The sequence below is a fragment of the Rattus norvegicus genome, chromosome 14 (genome assembly GCF_021556685.1).
Source record: "Rattus norvegicus strain SHRSP/BbbUtx chromosome 14, alternate assembly SHRSP_T2T, whole genome shotgun sequence".
Taxonomy (NCBI): Eukaryota; Metazoa; Chordata; class Mammalia; order Rodentia; family Muridae; genus Rattus; species Rattus norvegicus.
In genome coordinates, this window is record NC_141547.1 from 104,606,994 (window position 1) to 104,627,015 (window position 20,022).

At 39.1% G+C, this 20,022-nt stretch overlaps 1 protein-coding gene across 2 annotated transcripts in view; it reads left to right on the forward strand.

Moving 5' to 3' along the window:
• The window catches only part of Fancl (FA complementation group L), a 77,378-nt gene that overhangs the window by 27,076 nt on the left and 30,280 nt on the right, over positions 1 to 20,022 (forward strand). The window contains 2 exon segments of one of the 2 annotated variants that reach the window (NM_001191684.1): positions 7,178 to 7,274; positions 12,384 to 12,452. In NM_001191684.1, the coding sequence (NP_001178613.1) occupies positions 7,178 to 7,274; positions 12,384 to 12,452 (166 nt within the window). 2 annotated transcript variants of the gene reach the window in all.

A 20,022-nucleotide genomic window follows, 5' to 3' on the forward strand; every position in this document is an offset into this window, starting at 1 on the left:
TCATGCACTTCGATTCCACTCATCTCCTACTCCCCTGGTACCTGCCCTCTATGTTTACAACCTCTCTCTCAACAGGGAAAAAGAAAAAAAAAATTCTTGTAGTGGAAGCAATGATATGTCCCACAATATACTCTTGTCCATTCTTCTTTGCTTGTAAATGTTCATTGCAGTGTCTCATTGGTCTGATATGAGGCCTCTGGCTTCTGATACTCTATCAATACTGCATTCTCACTTGGTCTCCTCTCAATCATCCTATTTTGCCCTGTGTCATGGAGACCCTGAAGTTTTGGATCTGTAAGACTAGCCCCTTCTCGAACTCCAGCAGTTCTGAGATGGGTAGATGTAGGGATGGAGCAACTCAAAGCTCTGAATATTGCCTTGATAGGTTTCTGAGCTGGTCAACTGTTGCCAAACGCTTCCACACTCATGACCTTGGGCCGGCTCACTCACAACGAAGGCTAGCTCTACCCTGCTGCCCAGGTGAGGTCAGCGCTCACTCTCCCAAGTGTTGCAGCTGGTGAGAGACATGGCCAGTTCTACTTCTCTCATGACCCCGGGGTTCAGCTCTCCAACTTACCATAGGTGATGAAGCAGATGAAACAGAGGAGGAGGGCATCTCACACATGTCCTTGCCACCACACAGCAGATAAGAGACAGAGTCACGCCCCCTGCACTCATGCACACCTGCAACCCCCATGTCCAGGGACACCTTTACTGTGCTGCTCAGGTGAGGTGCAGAACTTGCTCTTGCAAAGGATGCAGCAGTCAAGGGGCAGGGGCACCTCTCCTGCTCTCATAGCCCCAGGGCCAGCTGTCCTTCCTGCTATAGGTAGCAAGGGGAGTGAGGAGGGGGCACCTCTCCTTCACCCATGCTGCCTCACAGCAGACACGTTGTGGGGCCAACTCTCCCACACTCATACCCTCAGGGCAGGCTCACCTGAGCTGCCACCATCAGAATCAGTTCTACTGTGCCCTGATCAATGGTCTTAATATTTCTGCATTTAAGGCAGGTTTCCAAATGGATCTGACATGATTGAGGTGAATTCTATAATAAAATTGATTGAAGCATTGATGATAGGGAAGTGAGAGCTTTTAATCATTCACTTTTTTTTTTAAACCCAGCTATTGTGTATTGAACACGATTTAAAACAATGAAGGCACATAGGCAACTTAAATACCACACGGAACTTAGGATCTAGTGGAAGAGTCAGACTTCAGCGAGATGATTACAGCAGCATGCACACATTTATAACTGTGATAAGTACTCAGAGTGTAATTGTGGCATTTCATGACAGCCATAAGCAATGGAGGTATAAAGGAAATAGTACAATGTGTGAAGTCTTACATGGGATCGGTGTCTTAGGAGACTCATTGGAAGTGTTGACTTTTCCTTTGCATTGTCACATTGTTATGGGGTGGTAGAAAGGGACTAAATTTCCAACTTGTATGAGAGATGAAAGCTCAGAATAAGGGTGTGAATTCTTCTGTATATACCATTCATTAGGCAATAATTATGTATCTTTAGGCTAACTTTACTATAAAGAAGACTGTCTGTTCCTGTTGTGTGCTGCTTTCTATATTTAATTCTCAGGATAAATACAATGTGTATATGAATTTAGGTGAATTGGGGATTCTGCTGCTTGGAACTGTGCCACAAGACACCTTTGCTATGGAAGGTTTAATGAAGCTCCCTTAGGTCTTCACAGATAGGTACACACTGAGGCTGAAGCTAATCAAATCTATCTTACCATGAGTAAAACGTCTATTTACAAAACTACTCTATGATTAGAGAGACTTTAAATTCCGTTGCTTAGATTGTGAAAGATCACAATTTAGTTATAGGGACCAGGGTGAGCGACTTAGAGCATAGCCATTTCTGCTCATGAAGAACTTTGTAGGAGTAGAGATGCTGTGCGAATGGATTATGGGAAGGGTGGAGTGAGATTTTTGTCAGCATTTGTCCAGCACTGTTCAGTGAATTAAGAAAACCCACGAAATGTATTTTTGTAACTTAATTCTTAGGTGTCTTAGGTCTTCCAGGACATGATAAAGTTAGGCAAGGACTTGTAGACCCAAGGTCAATGCCTGAAGTGTGTTGGCCCATGTCAGACTTGCTACTCTCTGAGGCCTTCCCTTGGCAGCTGGCAGCAGTAGTTTAAATATCCTTTGTGCTGGTACACACAGTAATTTGTTTGTTTTAATGCATTTCATAAACTTAATGATTTTGACACTATGTTAAAATACCTGATTTTCCAAATATTTGAATACATAATCTTGTAGATTAGCAAGTGTGAAATCTTTGAAAGAGAAAGGTCGTTTTGAGGGTAATATACACCTTGCTTTGTTTTTAAATTAGATAGTTAACATTCCTGTGTTTTTATTTATTTTTTTAATTTTGTTTTTAAAATACCGTCTCATTCTATAGTTGAGGTCGTTCTTGCACTTGCTGTGTAAGCCAGGTAGCCTCACATGTGGAGGCATTCGACCTGCCTCGGCCTCCCAAGTGTCTAGATTATAAACGTGAACCTCCACATCAAGCTCTAGTGGACACTTGGATCCCACAGGATCAGGACAAGAATAAGTTGGAAAGGAAAACATATATTGAAAATAGGGCGGAACTTACCTTTTTCTTATTTACTGAGGTGACTTAGAGAATTCATTACTCACTTTAAATTTGATTGCTCCTGTTTCCATTTCTTTTTTTTTTTTATTGGATACTTTTTATTTACATTTCAAATGTTATTTCCTTTCCTGGTTTCCTCATCCATAAGCCCCTATTCCATCTCCCTACCACTACTTCTATAAGGGTGTTCCCCCTGCCCATCCACTCCCCTTCTCGCCTCCCCTCCCCAACATTCCTCTACACTAGGGGGGGGGTCCAGCCTTGGCAGGACCAAGGGCTCTCCTCCCATTGGTGCCCAATAAGGCCATCCTCTGCTACATATGCAGCTGGACCCATGGGTCTATCCATGTGTAGTCTTTGGGTAGTGCTTTAGTCCCTGGGAGCTCTGGTTGGTTGGTATTGTTGTTCTTATGGGGTTGCAAACCCCTTCAGCTCCTTCAATCCTTTCTCTAATTCCTCTAATGGGGACCCCATTCTCAGTTCAATGATTTGCTGCTAGCATTCACCTCTGTATTTGTCATGCTCTGGCTAAGCCTCTTAGGAGACAGCTATATCAGGCTCCTGTCAGCATGCACTTCTTGACTTCATCAATGTTGTCTAGATTTGGTGGCCGTGTGTATTTGGGCTGGATCCGCAGGTGGGGCAGGCTCTGAATGGCCACTCCTTCAGTCTCTGCTCCAAACTTTGTCTCCATATCTCCTCCTATGAATATTTTTGTTACCCCTTTTAAGAAGAACTGAAGCATCCACACCTTGATTGTCCATCTTCTTGAGTTTCATGTGGTCTGTGGATTGAATCTTGGGTAATTCAAGCTTTTGGGCTCATATCCGCTTATCAGTGAGTACATACCACGTGTGTTTCTTTGTGATTGGGTTACCTTACTCAGCTCAGTTTCCCTAAAAAGATTCTCAACAGAAACTCCTTCTGTTGATGGTGGCGCAAGCTCTGGGTCATTCTGGGTGGTACACTGGCTCACGAAGATCTATGATCCCTGACCGAGAGTTGATAGGTTTCTCTTAACTTCAGTGACTCATTAAAATGTTCAGAATTGGAGTGTTTGGACTGTCTTTATGGTGTTGGGTATCCTAGATTTGAAAGCACCAAATATTTTGCTCTTTAGATACTTGGGTCATGTATCCTGTATTACTTAGAACCATCGCAATATCTGGTCATCTTGTCACAGTAGACTGGAAAGTATTGAAGTTTGGAAGAAATGTATAGTCACCATTTGTCGGATAACATATTTATTTTAATAATCACATGTCCCCATGTAATTCATAGATTAAACAGTTCTTAGAGATGTGAGCTGATGCTTTGTTCTCTCCCGACAGCATATGATTTATCATTTAGAGTGAGTACAGTTCTGAAGCTCGGCCTTTGCATTTATCTTCGTAAAGAGCTGGCTCGCACTAAATCTGTGCTATGGAATCACCAATACGTGCTGTTAGGCTTCGTAGTTACGCCTGTAATCCTGGAAGCTGGTTAATTGTGGTATTTTTATAATTCCTAATTCATTTAAAAAATCATAGCTTTGGGAGAAATGGAAATACATATTTATTTATACAATTTGATCCTAATAATTAGAGCACAGCTAATACTTCTTATTAAAGCTGAAAGGAAACACATTATATGTTCTAGCTTGGTTTCCATTGCTGGGACAAAATACCATAGCCAAAAGTAACTTGGTAAGAACAGGTTTATTTCAGCTTACAACTCTTAGTCTGTTGGGTAGGGAAGTCAGGGCAGGAATTCAGGAATTGAAGGCAGGAACTGAAGCAGAGAGCACAGAAGAACACTGCTTACTGGCGTGTCATCCTGATTTCCTATATAGATCAGGTCCACAGTGGTTCTCAACCTTCCTAATGCCTTTTTGTGTTCCTCATGTTGTGGCCTCCAGCTATAAAACTGTTTATCTTGCTACTTCATAACTGTAATTTTGCTACTGTTATGAATCTTAATACACTATCTGTGATTTTTGATAGTCTTAGGTGACCCCTGTGAAAGGGGTCTGGATGCACAGGTCAATAAATGTAATCAGGCCTACAGTGGGCTGGAATATACCATCCCCATCAGTCATTAATCAAATAAATTCTGCCTATGGGTTAACTGGTAGAGGTCCCTTTTCAATTGAAGTTCACTCTTCCCAGATGACACTTGTGTCAAGTTGACAAAGGAAAAGAAAAAAAAAATTCTAACCAAGAGCTCATATGAAACGACAAGGATTTGAGGCTAGACTACAGTATTTCGACTGCTGGGTCAGAGACTGCCAAAAATGGAGGCTAATGGGATATTTTGGCTAAGGGGTTGACTCGATTAAAAAGGCAGGGCTATTGATTACACAGGAGACAGCATGGATTGATGCGATGAAGAGAAATGAAGTGACAAGCGTCATCAGGGAGGGAGTTTTGAGTAGTTAGGAATTACGTAACTAGTACTGAACAGTAAGAATGGAATCATCGTCAGAGGTTTGAAGAAGAATGTACCTACATCCTCTCAGCCTGTGTTCTGGCTGCCCATGGATGTTAGTACTACGTCACTGCATCTAAATGGTTAAGGAAAAAAGCTAAACAATCGAAGTGCAGTATTTCAAGAGATACAGAACACATTAGGTTTAATATGTTTTAAATCCCATTCATGTACACTTAGTTTAATACGTAGCTCTTGACTCTTACATTAGCAATTATAGATTTCGTTTATTAATCTTTACTCTCGACCTTTCTGTGCTTCTCACGGTTTGTCATCTCTCTTTTTTTTTTTCCTTTTCTTTTTTTTTTTTTTTTAATTTCAGGTATTAAGTAAGTTGACATGAGTTTCAGTAGTTATCATTCTTTTTAAGTTGTTGTCTTACTTGATTCTAAATGCTATGATTATTTCACTGAGAAGTTAATAACAGAACAGTTGTAAGTTTTCTGCATGTGTTATTATTTATAATTTAGTTTAAAAATATATCTTCCATTTCAATCTCTTGTGTTAAAAAGAAATGCCCATATTTTTGGCCACTTACAGTCACACCCTGTCTTACAGATTTGTTTTTCTTTTGCTGGGTGGGAGCCCACCCACTTTCATCTGTTTTAGTCGGTGCTTTTAAAGCTGTGTCTTCATAAAAGTTAGAGCTTTCAGTTTAATCAGTGCTAATTCTTGGTATTTTTGAAACCAGAGTTTCATACTTTAGAAATCCCCTCATTTTTTATATAATACTGTCGCTTATAAATAAAGGGAAAACAAATACATGCATATGCTTCTTTTCATTTTGGACCTGAAGAAATTTTCCGTCCGGTGCATGCATGTTTGAACGCATGATAAAGGTGATGGGGACAGATGTTTTCAGTTTTTGGATGTGGGAAGGTCAATAGGTCTTTAAGGTACCAGTTGGGGAAAAAACTAACGAGCTATGTAAACAAACATGATTTGTACCATAGTTTTGCATTCATTTGTTTTCTAAGACCCTGGACATTTTTCTGACTAGAAAGATCTTGTAATCTGCATAGTTTTGTCTCAGACCCTAATCCATTGTCAACACATGCGCTCAGATGCCTGTCTGTTTTTCATTAGTGATTCACAGCTTTGTTGTCCAATGCTTTCTTTAATTGAACCATGTTTCCTTTGTTCCTGGTCTGTAACCACATGGATTAAAGTGATGTTAAGAAAAAGTCACCTGTGTTTGGAGGCTAATGTTTCTTCTGAACCCTGAGTTCTTCATCCGTCTGGGTGATGAGTTGCACAGTGTTCTCCATCCACTTTTTATCTTTACAAGAGAAGGGTACTGTAAAACTGTCAAGAACCATCCACATGCCTATGGACTAGTAGACATGCTGATAACTTTGGGCTACTTTGGCAGTAGCTTATGGTACTCAAGGGACTGTATTTTTACAGAATGACGTATTTCAAAGGATATTGTAGAGAATTCATGCATTTAGAGCAATTCAATGCCAAAACAATTGAGTTTGAGCTATGTGTTTAAAATATTAGTCATCTTGAATACATGCCTAGGTTAAGTGTCAGAAGCTATATTTTGTGCAAAGGGGAAATTTATTGCTAAGAAACCAGTGCATACCTGTGCTTATACAGCACTTTCCATAGGATTAATTTGAGTGTGTGAACGAATATCAGCCAAATTGTTGTACAGTAACATTACTGATAACAAAGGAGAAGTTCATTGAGAGGAAAAACAAATAAAAGAAGTATAAAAATACCGTACTGTATGAAAGTACAGAAATGGATCAAAGAACCTGACAGGAAGTTTAATGTGTACATAAGTAGAGGCTGACAGAAACATGCTGTGTGTGCCAAAGGTTCCAGTGATGGAAAAGCGAAACATAGTGCTCACTGACCACAGCATGAGCCTTGACACACATTGTAAATAATCCCGAGATCTATGGCTGCATTAAGCACTAGGCTGGTGTATTAACTGCAGTAAATCTATAGCAGGAGGAGAAGCTGGCATGCAGAAATTTCTGATTAATTTTCTCCATGTAGTAGCAGGAACGGTCCCGTCTCCCCACCTCAGAGCCCACCTCCGTGTGGTCATTTTTTATCCTCTTCTCCTCCTCACAGACTCGCATGTGTGGATATGTCCTTCACCACCATCAAGTTAAAAGCAGATGACGCTTCCGGTAGAAAGCACCTAATCACTGTCAAGTTGAAGGCAAAGGTGCGTGCCTTGTTCTCGTGGTCAGAAAATATTTTAAGAGATGAACTCTGGATATTTTCACTGTTTCGAAGTGCTAGCTATTTTTAAATGACATGGGTGATTTTAAAAATTAATTTTAGAGAGTCTCAAGGAATTGATTCATCCAGTTTCCAAAAGCCTAGTTATAATTTCTTGTCACTGATTTATTCAAAATTTCATAGAACTGTAGACCTTCTTATCAAGCAATGTTAAGAGTCAGCAGCTCCAAATACTATGATGTTCCTTTGTAATAGCCCATGTAGAAAAGATGTTTGCACAGTCTAAGTAGAGTTCTGGGAGCATCTTTTGCTTCTACTTTTGGCTGAGTTTTTTTTCAGTTTTTAATCTCTTTCCTCACCCTACCCTCTAACACACACACACACACGCACACGCACACGCACACGCACACGCACACGCACACAGAATACACATGCATGGTCACAGTTCATTATTCATTTAGGGTGTATATATTTTAAGGATTTAGAAAGGTTAGATCGATTTATAAGCTTCTATATGCTGGTGATCTATAACTGCTCACAAAACATTTATTTTATATTTTTATTTCATCTTTATTCTTTAGTTCTAGATTCAGAATTTTAAGAAATGAATAAGGGAGCTCAACATATTAATCATCCCCTAGTGAGGACCGAGGAATCCCTGAGATGTAAAGGACACCAGGACATCCAGATTTGTATTGTTTCTGGGAGTCATCAATCACTTCTATCTCAGAAGATTCTAGTGATGAAAAGATCAATTGTGTTTGTCCTTTTTAAGAATGTGTCTGGCATTTAGGGTTTTCAAAAGAGAAAATAAATAAACAAATAAAGCTGCAGTGGGCGTCACAGGGAAGTTGCGTCTCAGTGACTCCGAGAGACAGCTTCAGTTCCCAGTCTGCTGCCCACAGGGACTATTTAGGTCTGACGCCAGCAATTCAGTTGGACATGAGTCTAATTAGGGTTTAGAGTGAGTTAGAGGCTTGTTTCATTAAAATAAAGAGTTTTATTTTCTTTTTAAGTTTTAAAAAGCATGCTTTAAAAGGAAAATAGAAGAAATCAGTTTTGATCCTTGTAAAACATCACGCTTGGCCAGCACCAGTGGCTCTGTCTCTTATTCGAGTGACTGTGCTTGGGATCCATACACTGGTGAACGCCGCCTCACCAGTGGGAAGGGCAGAGCGTGGGATTTTCAGTGCTTCTGTCCACAGCGTTAAAGCCTTGTGCTTACCAAGCACACAGAGCTTTGTGTCCACAATGACTTTAAGTATGTTTTGAAGACTCAGTTTATTTTATTTTTTATCAATTTTAAGTATTGTTCAGTAAAATGTAGCAAAAGATTTTTTTCTAAGTAAAACATTTACTTCATTAATTTGTGATAGGGCAAATAATATCAGCATGTTCCATTATTTCTTCTACTGTTTTAAAAATACAGCTTTGTAATGCAGAGGAGATATTTCTCTAAAAATATTGTCCTGTTTCTGTTTTATATCTAGTTTTACAACACATATAATAGGCAAACACTGGCAGAGAAGAGACAAAGGGGATGAGATGGGGTATTGTATTTGAGAAAGAAATGAGGATCTTAATCTTATTTTTGGTGGGACTTATTAGATTTGTTGATTTAATTTAGATTTATAGATAGGCCACGTTTGTCTTCCGTATGTGGTCTCTGTCTCCCCACGCCAGCCCCTCTTCCCCACCGAGTAGTTGGGCCTAGGCATATCTGTTAAGAAACATTAATCCCTAAGATTATAGAAATAATATCTTAATCCAAGCTATGATTTTTATTTTTTTTCAAAACAAATCTTTAATTGAGGTTTTTTTGTATGTACATAAACCTTTGTTTCTTGACTTGACAACATTAAAGGAGTATATTTTTGTTTTGATTTTTATTCTCGAACATATTCTCTCACAATTCAACTCTAAACCGAACTGAGCACAGTACCGATTTGCAGCATACAACTCTTGTTAAAAATAATTGATCCTGAAACAAACAAACAAGTAAATAAATAAGCAAACAAACAAGCGAATAAATAAATTGATCCTGTGTGATGAACACAGCTCCTGGTGTGTGTTGGAGACCCAGCACATGCGGCTGCGGTCTGCGTGGTCACTCGGGGCAGCGGTCCTGCTTCGGTTAGAGCCGACTCGGACTCAGACGGCAGAGTCTAAGAAGCATTACAACAAAATGTGTACTTCATGCCGTATAACCCCTTGACAGTTTAGCACCTGGCTTTCACAGAACAATTACACTGAGAAATTATTAAAACTTCCACTTGAAAAGAATTTTTTTTTCCAAGTCAGAACCTCACTATACAGTCCTGGTTGGCCTGGAAAGTTGCTGTGTAGACCAGACTAGCCTTTAGCCTGTGAGGATCACGGTTCCAACTTCTGGATACTATGATTACACATGTGTGGCATCCTGCTCCGTTCCTATACACAGAGCACATATTGTCAATTAGATTCCCGAAATAAATGTTTTTAGGATGGGACAGTTGACTGCTGCTTGACTCAAGGCCGTGGATTCCATGCCCAGAGCCATCAAAACAAAGACAAATAACAAAATAGTTCTTATACCTAATGCAAGTTGGTACTACATACACCCAGAAAACTTAAAGGCCATGCAGACTTTGTAACATGGGTTAGGGAGATTGTATTTAGTCCTACACTCTAATTTCGCTACTACAGTCCAGAGTCATTTTGAAAATGAATTCTGACACAGTGATCCCAGCACGTGAGAAGGTGAAGAAAAAGGATTGCTCCTAATTTCAAGATAACCAGTGTATGCAGGGGCTTGAGCTGAGGGGTTGTCTGCTGTACAGAGTGAGACCCTATTGCAAAAGCTAAAAAAAAAGGACATAAGATAAACACCTATGATGTAACCTTATATTTTAATAATTCATAATAAACCCCTGTCCATATAGAATTGGTTTTTAATTCTCTTCATTTATATGAAGTTTATTTGAACAAATTAGCATTTCATGTAAGTAATAGTATTGTGTATAGTATATGCTTGTTTGTTAAACTTACAGTGAATATTTAGTAAAACTACTACAAATCAGTTTATTTAATTCATTCAATGCCCATATGCGTTTATACCGTTATACATATATTACCCAGGTGTCATCTTCTTATAGATGATCCGGTGGCCACATTTGTACACACAGGGTGATCATGTATTGAGTTTTCTTCTTTTGTCACTGTTGGGTGTGACTCTCGCCTTGTCATTGTACGTGTGGTATTTACTGTACTGAGTCTTACTTAAGAGTAGGCTGTCCTTTATTTTACACTACCACACTGATAACTCTTTAAGTTAGAACAAAGACTGGAAGACTCTTAGGTGATGGGTAACAACCTGGAGTGAATCAAATGTTCTGTTTCTGATGCAGGAAGGTTTGGAAGCCACATATAATCATCCATCCATCCGTCCGTCCGTCCGTCCATCTATCGACCCACCTACCCACCCACACACCTACTCACCCACCCACCTACCCACCCACCCACCTACCCACCTACCTAATCATTTTTCTTGTGTGTGTGCGTGTGTGTATGTGTGTGTGTTTGTGTACACACATGTACGTACGTGCTTGTGTGCGTGTGTGCTCACTGTGGTGGTACACACGCTGAAGGACAAGTTTGGGAATCCGCTCTCTCCTTCCACCACGTGGGTTCTCTGGATTGAACTCACAATGTCAGGACTGAGGCAAGCCCTTTTGTCTGCTGAGCATCTAGCCACCCACATTTTTTTAAAGATCTGTGATAGTTTAGAGGAAATAGATGTTTATAACACCTTAAGGTTCTGCCTTTCTCATTTCTTAACCTGATTTTTTTTTTCATTTTCTTCCTTCAGAATTAAGGATTATAATTTTTTTTCAGGATTTCTATTAATTTTTTAGGGCCTTGTATTAATTTTGTTACTAGCTTTATATCAGCAGATAGAATTAATTGCTGTCCATTAACATGTAGTTTCATTTTAGTCACTCTTATCTTGATAGCAAAACATTATTTCTTTGGAAAGCATAGGCTTAAAATGTAATAATTCAAAAAACATGTTAAAGCTATGTCTTCTCTTCCTTTTCCTTCTCCTTCCCTTCCTCCTGTGACTTTTACCCAAAAAAGTAATGAAAAATGAGAGACTGACAAGGTGAGAGCTGGGCCTTAAACAACCTGTCGTAGGGAACTTTGCAAAACTCATTTTCTTTCAAGGAATTTAGTTTTAATGGCAAGTAATGAGTATTTTAATTATAAATGACTTTGAAGATTCTAGAATTGCATTTTAATTGATCTTGAAATATAGTTCTCTAATAAGAAATTTAAATTAAAAAAATCTTTGTATCTTTAGTAACTTAGAAATCTGATTTGTTCTTATGACTACCATTTCTTTTTTATATAACTAAGTAATTAATTTTCTAATAGTTTTACCAATCTTAAATTTTTTTTTTTTGCTTAAAACTGTTTTATTTTTCCTCAGTGAAGCAGAAGGCATTCATTATTTCTTTTTTCTTTTTCTTTGTTGTTGTGTCTTATGGTTTGTGTTTTTTTTCTTGATATGCATAGTTGCTTTCATATAAAGTCACACTTAAATTAATAATTACGTATAGCGATGGGTGTGTGCATCTTGATTATCTTAACATACACCACTTATTCAGTTAGTGGCTTATGCTAATTAAATGTAATTTATGACCAGAGTAATTAAATAACAGTTGGTTTAATCTCTGTTTAAAGAAAAACTGAAGCTCAGCTTTTGGTCCCTCAGATCGTTCAATAGCATGGGTGCCGACTCAGGTCAATGCTGCCTACCTACCCCGTGCCGTTTAGAACCCACACAGCATTGAACCTTGTACCTCCTAAGCATGGGGTGGCTGCCAGTTGGCTCCTAGTAGTGCAGTTACAGTGTATATGTGTGCATATATATATATGTGTGTGTGTGTGTGTGTGTTACGTGTATGTGTATATATACAATCTCATTAGATATTTCATTAGTATGCATGTTGAGGGTATAATGCTTTGTCTAATGTGTCTAGTTTTCCTGAAGTGCCTTGTGTCAGCTTGTCACACAGACACAGGAATGACCTACTTTCATGCCTTGTCACAGTACCCTGTAGAGCCACCAGATTGCCTTGTGGACTTTCCTATTCCATTTTCTGTTTCCTGGACACCACAGGTAAATAATTAAGTTTATTTTAAATAATTACAAAGTATATTCTTTTTAGTCAAATGATTGTTTTAGGGTCTAAAATTAATTGTTTGTTTTAAAGCCGTAATATATAAAACTTCCTTTTTAATAATTGATATTTTTCTGAAAATTAACATCTGCTTTTCTCTCTCTAAATGCAGGCCTAAACATGCACACATATATTATCAACATTACTTAGGCAAGAATGAAGAAGCTCTACTTCTTTACATCGTTTATTTAAATCTTACAACATTCCTTAGAAAGCAGTGGATATAAATAGAATGTGTGTGTGGTTGTGAATATTGCTAAAATTGATGACCTAATATGTAACTTCTCTAAGAGATGAATGCAGCATAAACCCCACTGTTTGTCCTCTGTCCTTTGTGTCCTGGCTTGCTCTATTTAGGCTACTCAGTCTCCTAGTATGTTGATAGAGGTCAGTGTCGTGCTAGAAACTGATGTTCTATATGTAGAAAGTGATATTAGTAGTGAAATATCCTTAAAAGTCAGAGGAGGAAAGTGTTTCAGTTCAAAGCTCTCCCCACGATGCTGCCCTCCTTTGCACTAGGTCAATATTAGTAGTTGACAGTACCCAGGAGAAGACATGGCTGTTTATAGATTGGGACAAGGAAACAAATTCATAGTTACACTTCACAGGGCTTCTCAGAGTTCAAGCCATACTTGTTTTTGTTCTGAATTTAAAAAAAAATATATATATATGTATAGGGGGGATCAAAGTACAGTTCTGTGAAGTTCTTCCTTCTGTCTTTATGTGGACTTGAATGCAGGTTTTCCTCTGGTCATAAATTAGTTTGAAAATGCTTAAGAGTGTTTAGGTTTGTGAGGGTTCACATAATTAACCTGACATTTTAAGTCGTATTTATTTTCCTCATTTTCTTCTTAAAAAAAAAAAAAAAAACCAAAACTCCCCCATTGGAAATTAATAAGACATAGCAAATAAAGGAAAGTGTCCGTAGTTTTCTTTTAGTGCCAGCTGCAGCTTATCAATTTATCAAAATTTTATAAATTCTACCAATTTATAAAAATACTGGTGGCTAAGCAATGGTGGCAGAGGCCTTTACTTTCAACATTAGGGAAGCAGAGGCAGGGGGATTTCTGTGAGTTCCAGGCCTGCCTCGTCTGCAGAGCAAATTCCAGGACAGCCAGGGCTACACAGAGAAACCCTGTCTGGAAAGATGAAACCAGCTATTTCTTTGCCTATAAACTGTAGGTTTTTCTTTTAAAATGTCTTCTTGACTCTGGAAGCCTCATCACTCAATGAAGCAGCTTCCTTGGGATCCGGAGAAAATAGAGTCTGGATTGTGTTACTGTTTCCTTTTTAATATTTATCCTAGTGATGAGTTTCTTAGTTTCCCTTTTATGTGAGTACTGTGACAGTTTCCACAAAGGCCATGAAGCCTATGTGTGACATCACAATGATTTTGTGACTAGATGTGGTGTGCCTGTTTACCGTGAGCTTGGAGCCTTGGCCCTGTGAGCATGGGCTTAATGTAATAATGTCCGTTAGAACTTTAAATACAGCTCTCAGGAATTGCTTTCGTAATTATCCATGGAAACAGGATTAACTAGTAGTAACTGGGATGTATCAAAGTTGTAGCAAAGTAAGACTCCTTCTGACTCACACTTGGCAAATACTATTTGTCACATTCGCTTGAGATCCTCCTCCCTTCCTGTTAGAATAGAAGCAGGGTTCCCTTTCCTGGGCCTCTTTTCTTTTTGGTGTCTTTAGGTTTCTAACCAGGAGTCTCTTTCCCTTAAGCCCAAAGTGTGCTGTGCATGTATATGCTATGACGTATTTCCAACGGAAGGGATTTTACGTCAGCATTATGTAGTTGATTTTTTCCATACTTGTCTATGTTTGTCAATTTGCTCTGAAAATGCTATAGATTTTTATGTTCATCAAGCAGTTAATTCATTCACTGCCCTACTTGTAAAGTTATCCACAACTTCTTACTGTCAGTCTGCAGCAGACACGTGTGTAGTTCCTAGTGTATGTCTGAGGCTTTCTGTATAAGGATTCCTATAACTGTTGTGTGGAAGATGCCTCTGAGGTCACTGAATACTGCCTGCTTGCCTTCCCAAATTGCTTCTGCCCTTGCATCCAGGCACACACAATAATTATTACACCCCCATATTTTACGTTGATAATAGTATGCCAACAATTGATCGTCTCTGCTGCGCTCACGATCTTTGCCTGTGTGAAGTATTTTTAACATGATATGCACTCATCATATTGCTTTGATAGCAATGCTTTCCTGGTTTCATGGGATATGAACGTCTTTTTATCACCCCAGTTTAACTGTTACATATTTTCTCAAACTTGGCTTGTCAAAGAAAATCTTTGTCTTTCGTTCATATTCAAGTATTATACAACAATCTAAAATTACTCTTGTCTACATTATATATGTGCATGCAGTTTGACCATATTTGTATAAGTTTGAGGTAATTTCTGTTTTTTTTAATGCAATACATGGAATTAAAATTAGAAAGTTTAAAAATTATTTCCTTTTACCTATGTCATAAAGCTTTTGGTGATAGAAATATGAACTCTTTTCAACATTAGAGCATTGGCAGTGCCAACTTATATCTGCAGAGTCAGATATAAGATGAGGCAACATTTCATTAGGGGCAGTTGTGCTCCTACAGAACTAGGTTTTTCCCTATCTTTCCCTTCCTTCCTTCCCTCCTCCCTCCCTCCCTCCCTTCCTTCCTCCCTTCCTTCCTTCCTTCCTTCCCTCCTCCCTCCCTCCCTTCCTTCCTCCCTTCCTTCCTTCCTTCCTTCCCTCCTCCCTCCCTCCCTTCCTTCCTTCCCTCCTTCCTTCCTTCCTCCCTTCCTTTCTTCCTTCCTTTCTCCCTTCCTTACTTCCTTCCTTCCTCCCTCCCTCCCTCCCTCCCTCCCTCCTTCCTTCCTTTCTTTATAGTTTGTAAACAGTTGTGATGTGTAAGCCACACGAATGATCTACTGTAGTCTAGTAGTAAAGCTGCATTTAAAACAGTTTATAGATTCCACATAACTGATTTACAAAGTCTTTGTCTGCCTCTGTATATTTCTCCTCTGGCTTCAGTGCTCATGGACTTTGAACTTGGAAGATCTTTATTTTCCTTTCTTTTTGTAACATAACAGGCACGGCTTTGTGGCATCCATATTAGAAACGGGTGATTTTCCTTATGGTCCCCGTCTTCCTGCTGAGTTGATAATGTTTTGATGTATTTTTCCTTTGCTCTGATGAGAGGTCTGCCGCTGCTGCTCTGACGTGCTCATTTGGATGAGTAATTATAACGTGCACAGTGTCAGGCCGAAGATGGCAGGGTTTTGTGCGGCATGACAAGCCTCGTAGCAGTGCAGGTGTCTCACAGCATGATGAGCAGCAGCCAGTGTACTCTGGCGCAGAGGAGACATTTCCTGTGGTAAGAAATCGGCAGCAAGGGCAAGGGCTGCGTGTGCTGCTGTGGCGTGTGCCAGGGAGACGCAGACATGGTTCTCAGACCAGGGGCTGGGTCTTCACACTTGCCCTCCTTACTCAGGAAATCCTGCGTGCAGATTTCAGGATGGGGTGCGAGACCTCCTCCTCATGTCATGTGAGCCACGGAGCATTTACCTTTAAGGTTTTACACACAGGCCATACATGGCAATATCATCTCCTGGTAGATTGACAGGAGCTAAGGTCAGACATTTAGGACAAACTGACTTTGATTTTGCCCAGGTCACAGACTGTTTTCTACCTGAGACTGTCCTGAACTGCAGGTCTCGGGGAGTGTCCTTGCCAGAGCCAGTTGGAATATTTGATCAGATGCGAAAAGCAGTGTCCTGTATATTTCCCACCATGGAGAGCTTGATCCTCCTGGGGCAGTGCCATGGGGGACGAAGACTGAGACTGGGGACACAGCCTCTGACAGGCGCTCTTCTGATGACTCCTCAGTCATCAGTATAATTAAAGAGTCCTGTTGCCCAGCAGGGAAGGAGGTCTTTCCTCAAAGCTGCAGACCCACTGCCCTTTAAGCTTAACCGTGGTTGTTGTTTTTCTTTTTTTTAAGCTAGGCCACACTGTATAGCTTTGGAATTCATTGTGTAGCTCCAACAGTCCTGAAACTTAAGACAAGCTTTCTGCCTCTGCTTTCCGAACATGGCTTGTCAGTCAGTGGTGAGCTGCTGTATAGTTTCAGGTAGGTCTCCTGCCTGCCTTTCACTTTGGTTCATACTTTCTCAAACTTTCCGTCTTCACAGATGTTCAGGAAAATAGACTTAGTTAAGAAACTCAGCTTCCTTGAGGCTCACAGAGCTCAGCTCAGCTCTGCTCTGGAAACCTCTGGCGGTCTGTACCGTTAGGCTTTATTATTATCCCTCTGTCAGTTTGGTCAGAAAACTCACAAAACTACATATTCCTTTACTCCTAAATTCATAAGTTATACATACTTTTGCTTTTGTAGCAGTATTATGTTTTGTTATTGGTGGTATTGCAAATAAAAAACTCATTTTTTAAATTCTGTGATGGGATAGAAAAGTCCAGTGAAGGAGTCATGGGCTCTGTTGGACTCAGTTGCCTGGGAGCTGCCTTTCTTTCTTTCTTTGTTTTGTTTTCAGTAGCATCTATTTTAAAAACCAGGCCATAAATGGAAAAAAGGGAATGCAAAGAAGCAAAATTAGAAGATTATAGTCCCCTCGTACATCTTTATGGACAGTGTGGAACTATTCCTTACTGTTTCCAAAATATCAGTAATAAAAATGTGCATTTATTTACATGATTCTGAGGATCATGGGAGTTTCCTTCATAATCGGGTGGGCATATGTCTGTGAAGTGAAGACTGTTCACAGCAGTCACCCGATGCCTATTTGTTTCCTTTGGTGCTGACAGCCGTGGCTTTTCTTCTTGATCCACGGTGTTCTGCATCTTTTTTTTTTTAATTTTTCCCTTAGTATGTAAAGATTTGTTTGTAAATAAAGTCTCTGTCATTGCATTTTATCATAGTATGGATAAACCATTACTTTAATTTTCTATCAAAATAGAACCTAAAAACTTGAACTAGTTTGAATTAAGATACAAGGTACACAGTTTCATATATTTTCTTTCTGGTTAAGATAAAGCAGCATGTCTACCCTTCTTCCCGTGTATTTTCTTTCTGGTTAAGATAAAGAAGCATGTCTACCCTTCTTTCCCCCTGTTTCTCTCTCTAGTAGATACAAGGTACACAGTTTCATATATTTTCCTTCTGGTTAAGATAAAGAAGCATGTCTACCCTTCTTTCCCCCTGTTTCTCTCTTCAGTGTCAACCACTTTGAACTATTAGCAGGTACTTCTCATATTTATGTTACTGGTTTTCCTGTCACCAAAATGAATACCTGAGATGGTCAATTAAAGAAGATAGAGGTTTGTTTAGACTTAAGTTTTGGAAGTAAGAGTCTGTGCTCCAGAAGGATCCATTACTTTAGATGGCCAGTATGGAGGCGTCTCATTCTAGTGGGAATGTATGGTTTAGGGAAAGGGAAGAACGATCTTGCCCCTGCTGACGTAGTGGCATCAGTGGCCTGAGACCTCTTATCAGCTCCACTGTCTAGAATGTCTAGCTGCTTCCTACCACCATTCTGGGAACATCATTAAAGCCTTTAATGCATAGACCTTTGAAGGAACATCTGGGATTCAAACTGTGACAGTACTGTAATTCATGACATTACATGTTCAATATATTTGTTCATTTAGGCACCATCTATAATTTTATACTGTGGAGAGAGAGTTAGGTGGGTTTTGTTTACTTGTTCTTTGTTTTTGTCTGTTTTAACCTGCCTGACTGTCCCCCCAAACAAATCTAATATCTTGATCTTCACCAAATAATTGTAACAAAGTTTGATATCAATTATTCAGTGTTTATATCATGAATATCTGTGCTATGCAGAGATAAGCAATGAGTTGTTGGATGTAGTTATTTTTCCTTTGCCACCTTAGTTTTTGTTTTTCCCATAGTTAATGTTTATCTAACCTCATTTAACAGTATCCTCAAGAGACATGTCTATCTGTTTATAGATAGATATAAAGAGAGAAGATGACTTAAGAGGATAAATGGATGGATACCTTTGATTTTCAAGTAGTTTAATTTTAGGGAAAAGAGAATTTTAATTACTATTGATTTCCAAACTTATCAAAGTTCATTTCAGTTTAGTAGGAAAATTCGGGTCTATGCATGTGGAATACTTCTTGCAATAATAAAAGTCTTCTGTTCATGGAGATCACAGAGACTCCTGTAATGCAATAAGCTGTTTACCAAATGCCTTCCTACCACATCTGAAGTGATATTCCTGCTCTTGTTATTATCGGACTCTAGTATTGATCTTCATAGTAGCCTTCATAATTTAAACATAGTCAAAAAGGATGGATCAAATCCTGTCTGAGCATACCATTTGGGTCATAGACTGCATATGAGAAAAATCGAGATTATGAACAAAATTTCTTTCGGATTGTAAAGTATAACGCAACTGTAAGAAGTTTGTGCATAGTGAGCTCTTACCGTAGAGCGCAGAGAAAGAGGTGTTGTTGTACATCACACACCTACCTAGTGATAGCGTATACGTTGGGTTACATTTGCATTAAGGATCTCAAGGTTTAAGAATTGTAGGTTTTCCCATAAAGAGAAATGGGTGAGTAACAGGAAATGCTTCAATCTCAGCAAGGTGTAGAGATATGAAAATGACTAAGTATGGATTGTGCCTTGAACATGGACAGGAGCCAAATGGCCTTCCTTTTTGTTGGCTAATATAGTGCTATTATTTAAACTAATATCCCATGGTTAGCCTAAATTGAAAAAATAGTCATATATATAGCACATGCCCCAAGTAAAAGGAAAAGTGCATCAGATTCCAAATGGCTTCTTATGTTAGGATTTATGTTTTAAAATGCTTTTGGATAAGAAGAAATTATTTTAGCTAATATCAGTGAAGCATGTATATAATTTAATTTAATAACATCCTCTATCATATTTTGTTTTGATCAAAGATCCTTCCTAGTAAGTTCATATACTATATCTATTTGCAGTTACATAAATAGTTTTCTAGTGGGCATACAAAATAGTGATTTCATAATGGTATTTTCCTCCGTGTGTGACCATTATACATTACTTACATTTGGTGACCCCACGCACACCTGCTTTCTCTCCAGTCTTTCCCTTGACCAGGGACGACATTGGAATGGTGGGTTTTAGCACTTGTGCATGGGAGAATTTGCATATTTTAAAACATTCTTCCTGGACCAGCATAGCATCCTTGTCATCAAACCTGGTGAGCTGACCTAAGTTCAGTCTCCAGGACTCAGGGAAAGAAGAGAACTGACTTGCATATATTCTCTGTTCCCCCCAGTGCATGGTAGCATTTGTGCACACACTGTGGTTTCTTTGAAAGCACCCTAACACATCTTCAGTTTGAAGATAAAATCTAGCAGGTTGGAAGCAGAATGGTGATCAGTTATGAAATGTGTGAGAGGCACTAGAACTTTCTGCCAAGAAATTCCTTCCTGTATGCTTGAGTGTGTGTGTGTGTGTGTGTGTGTGTGTG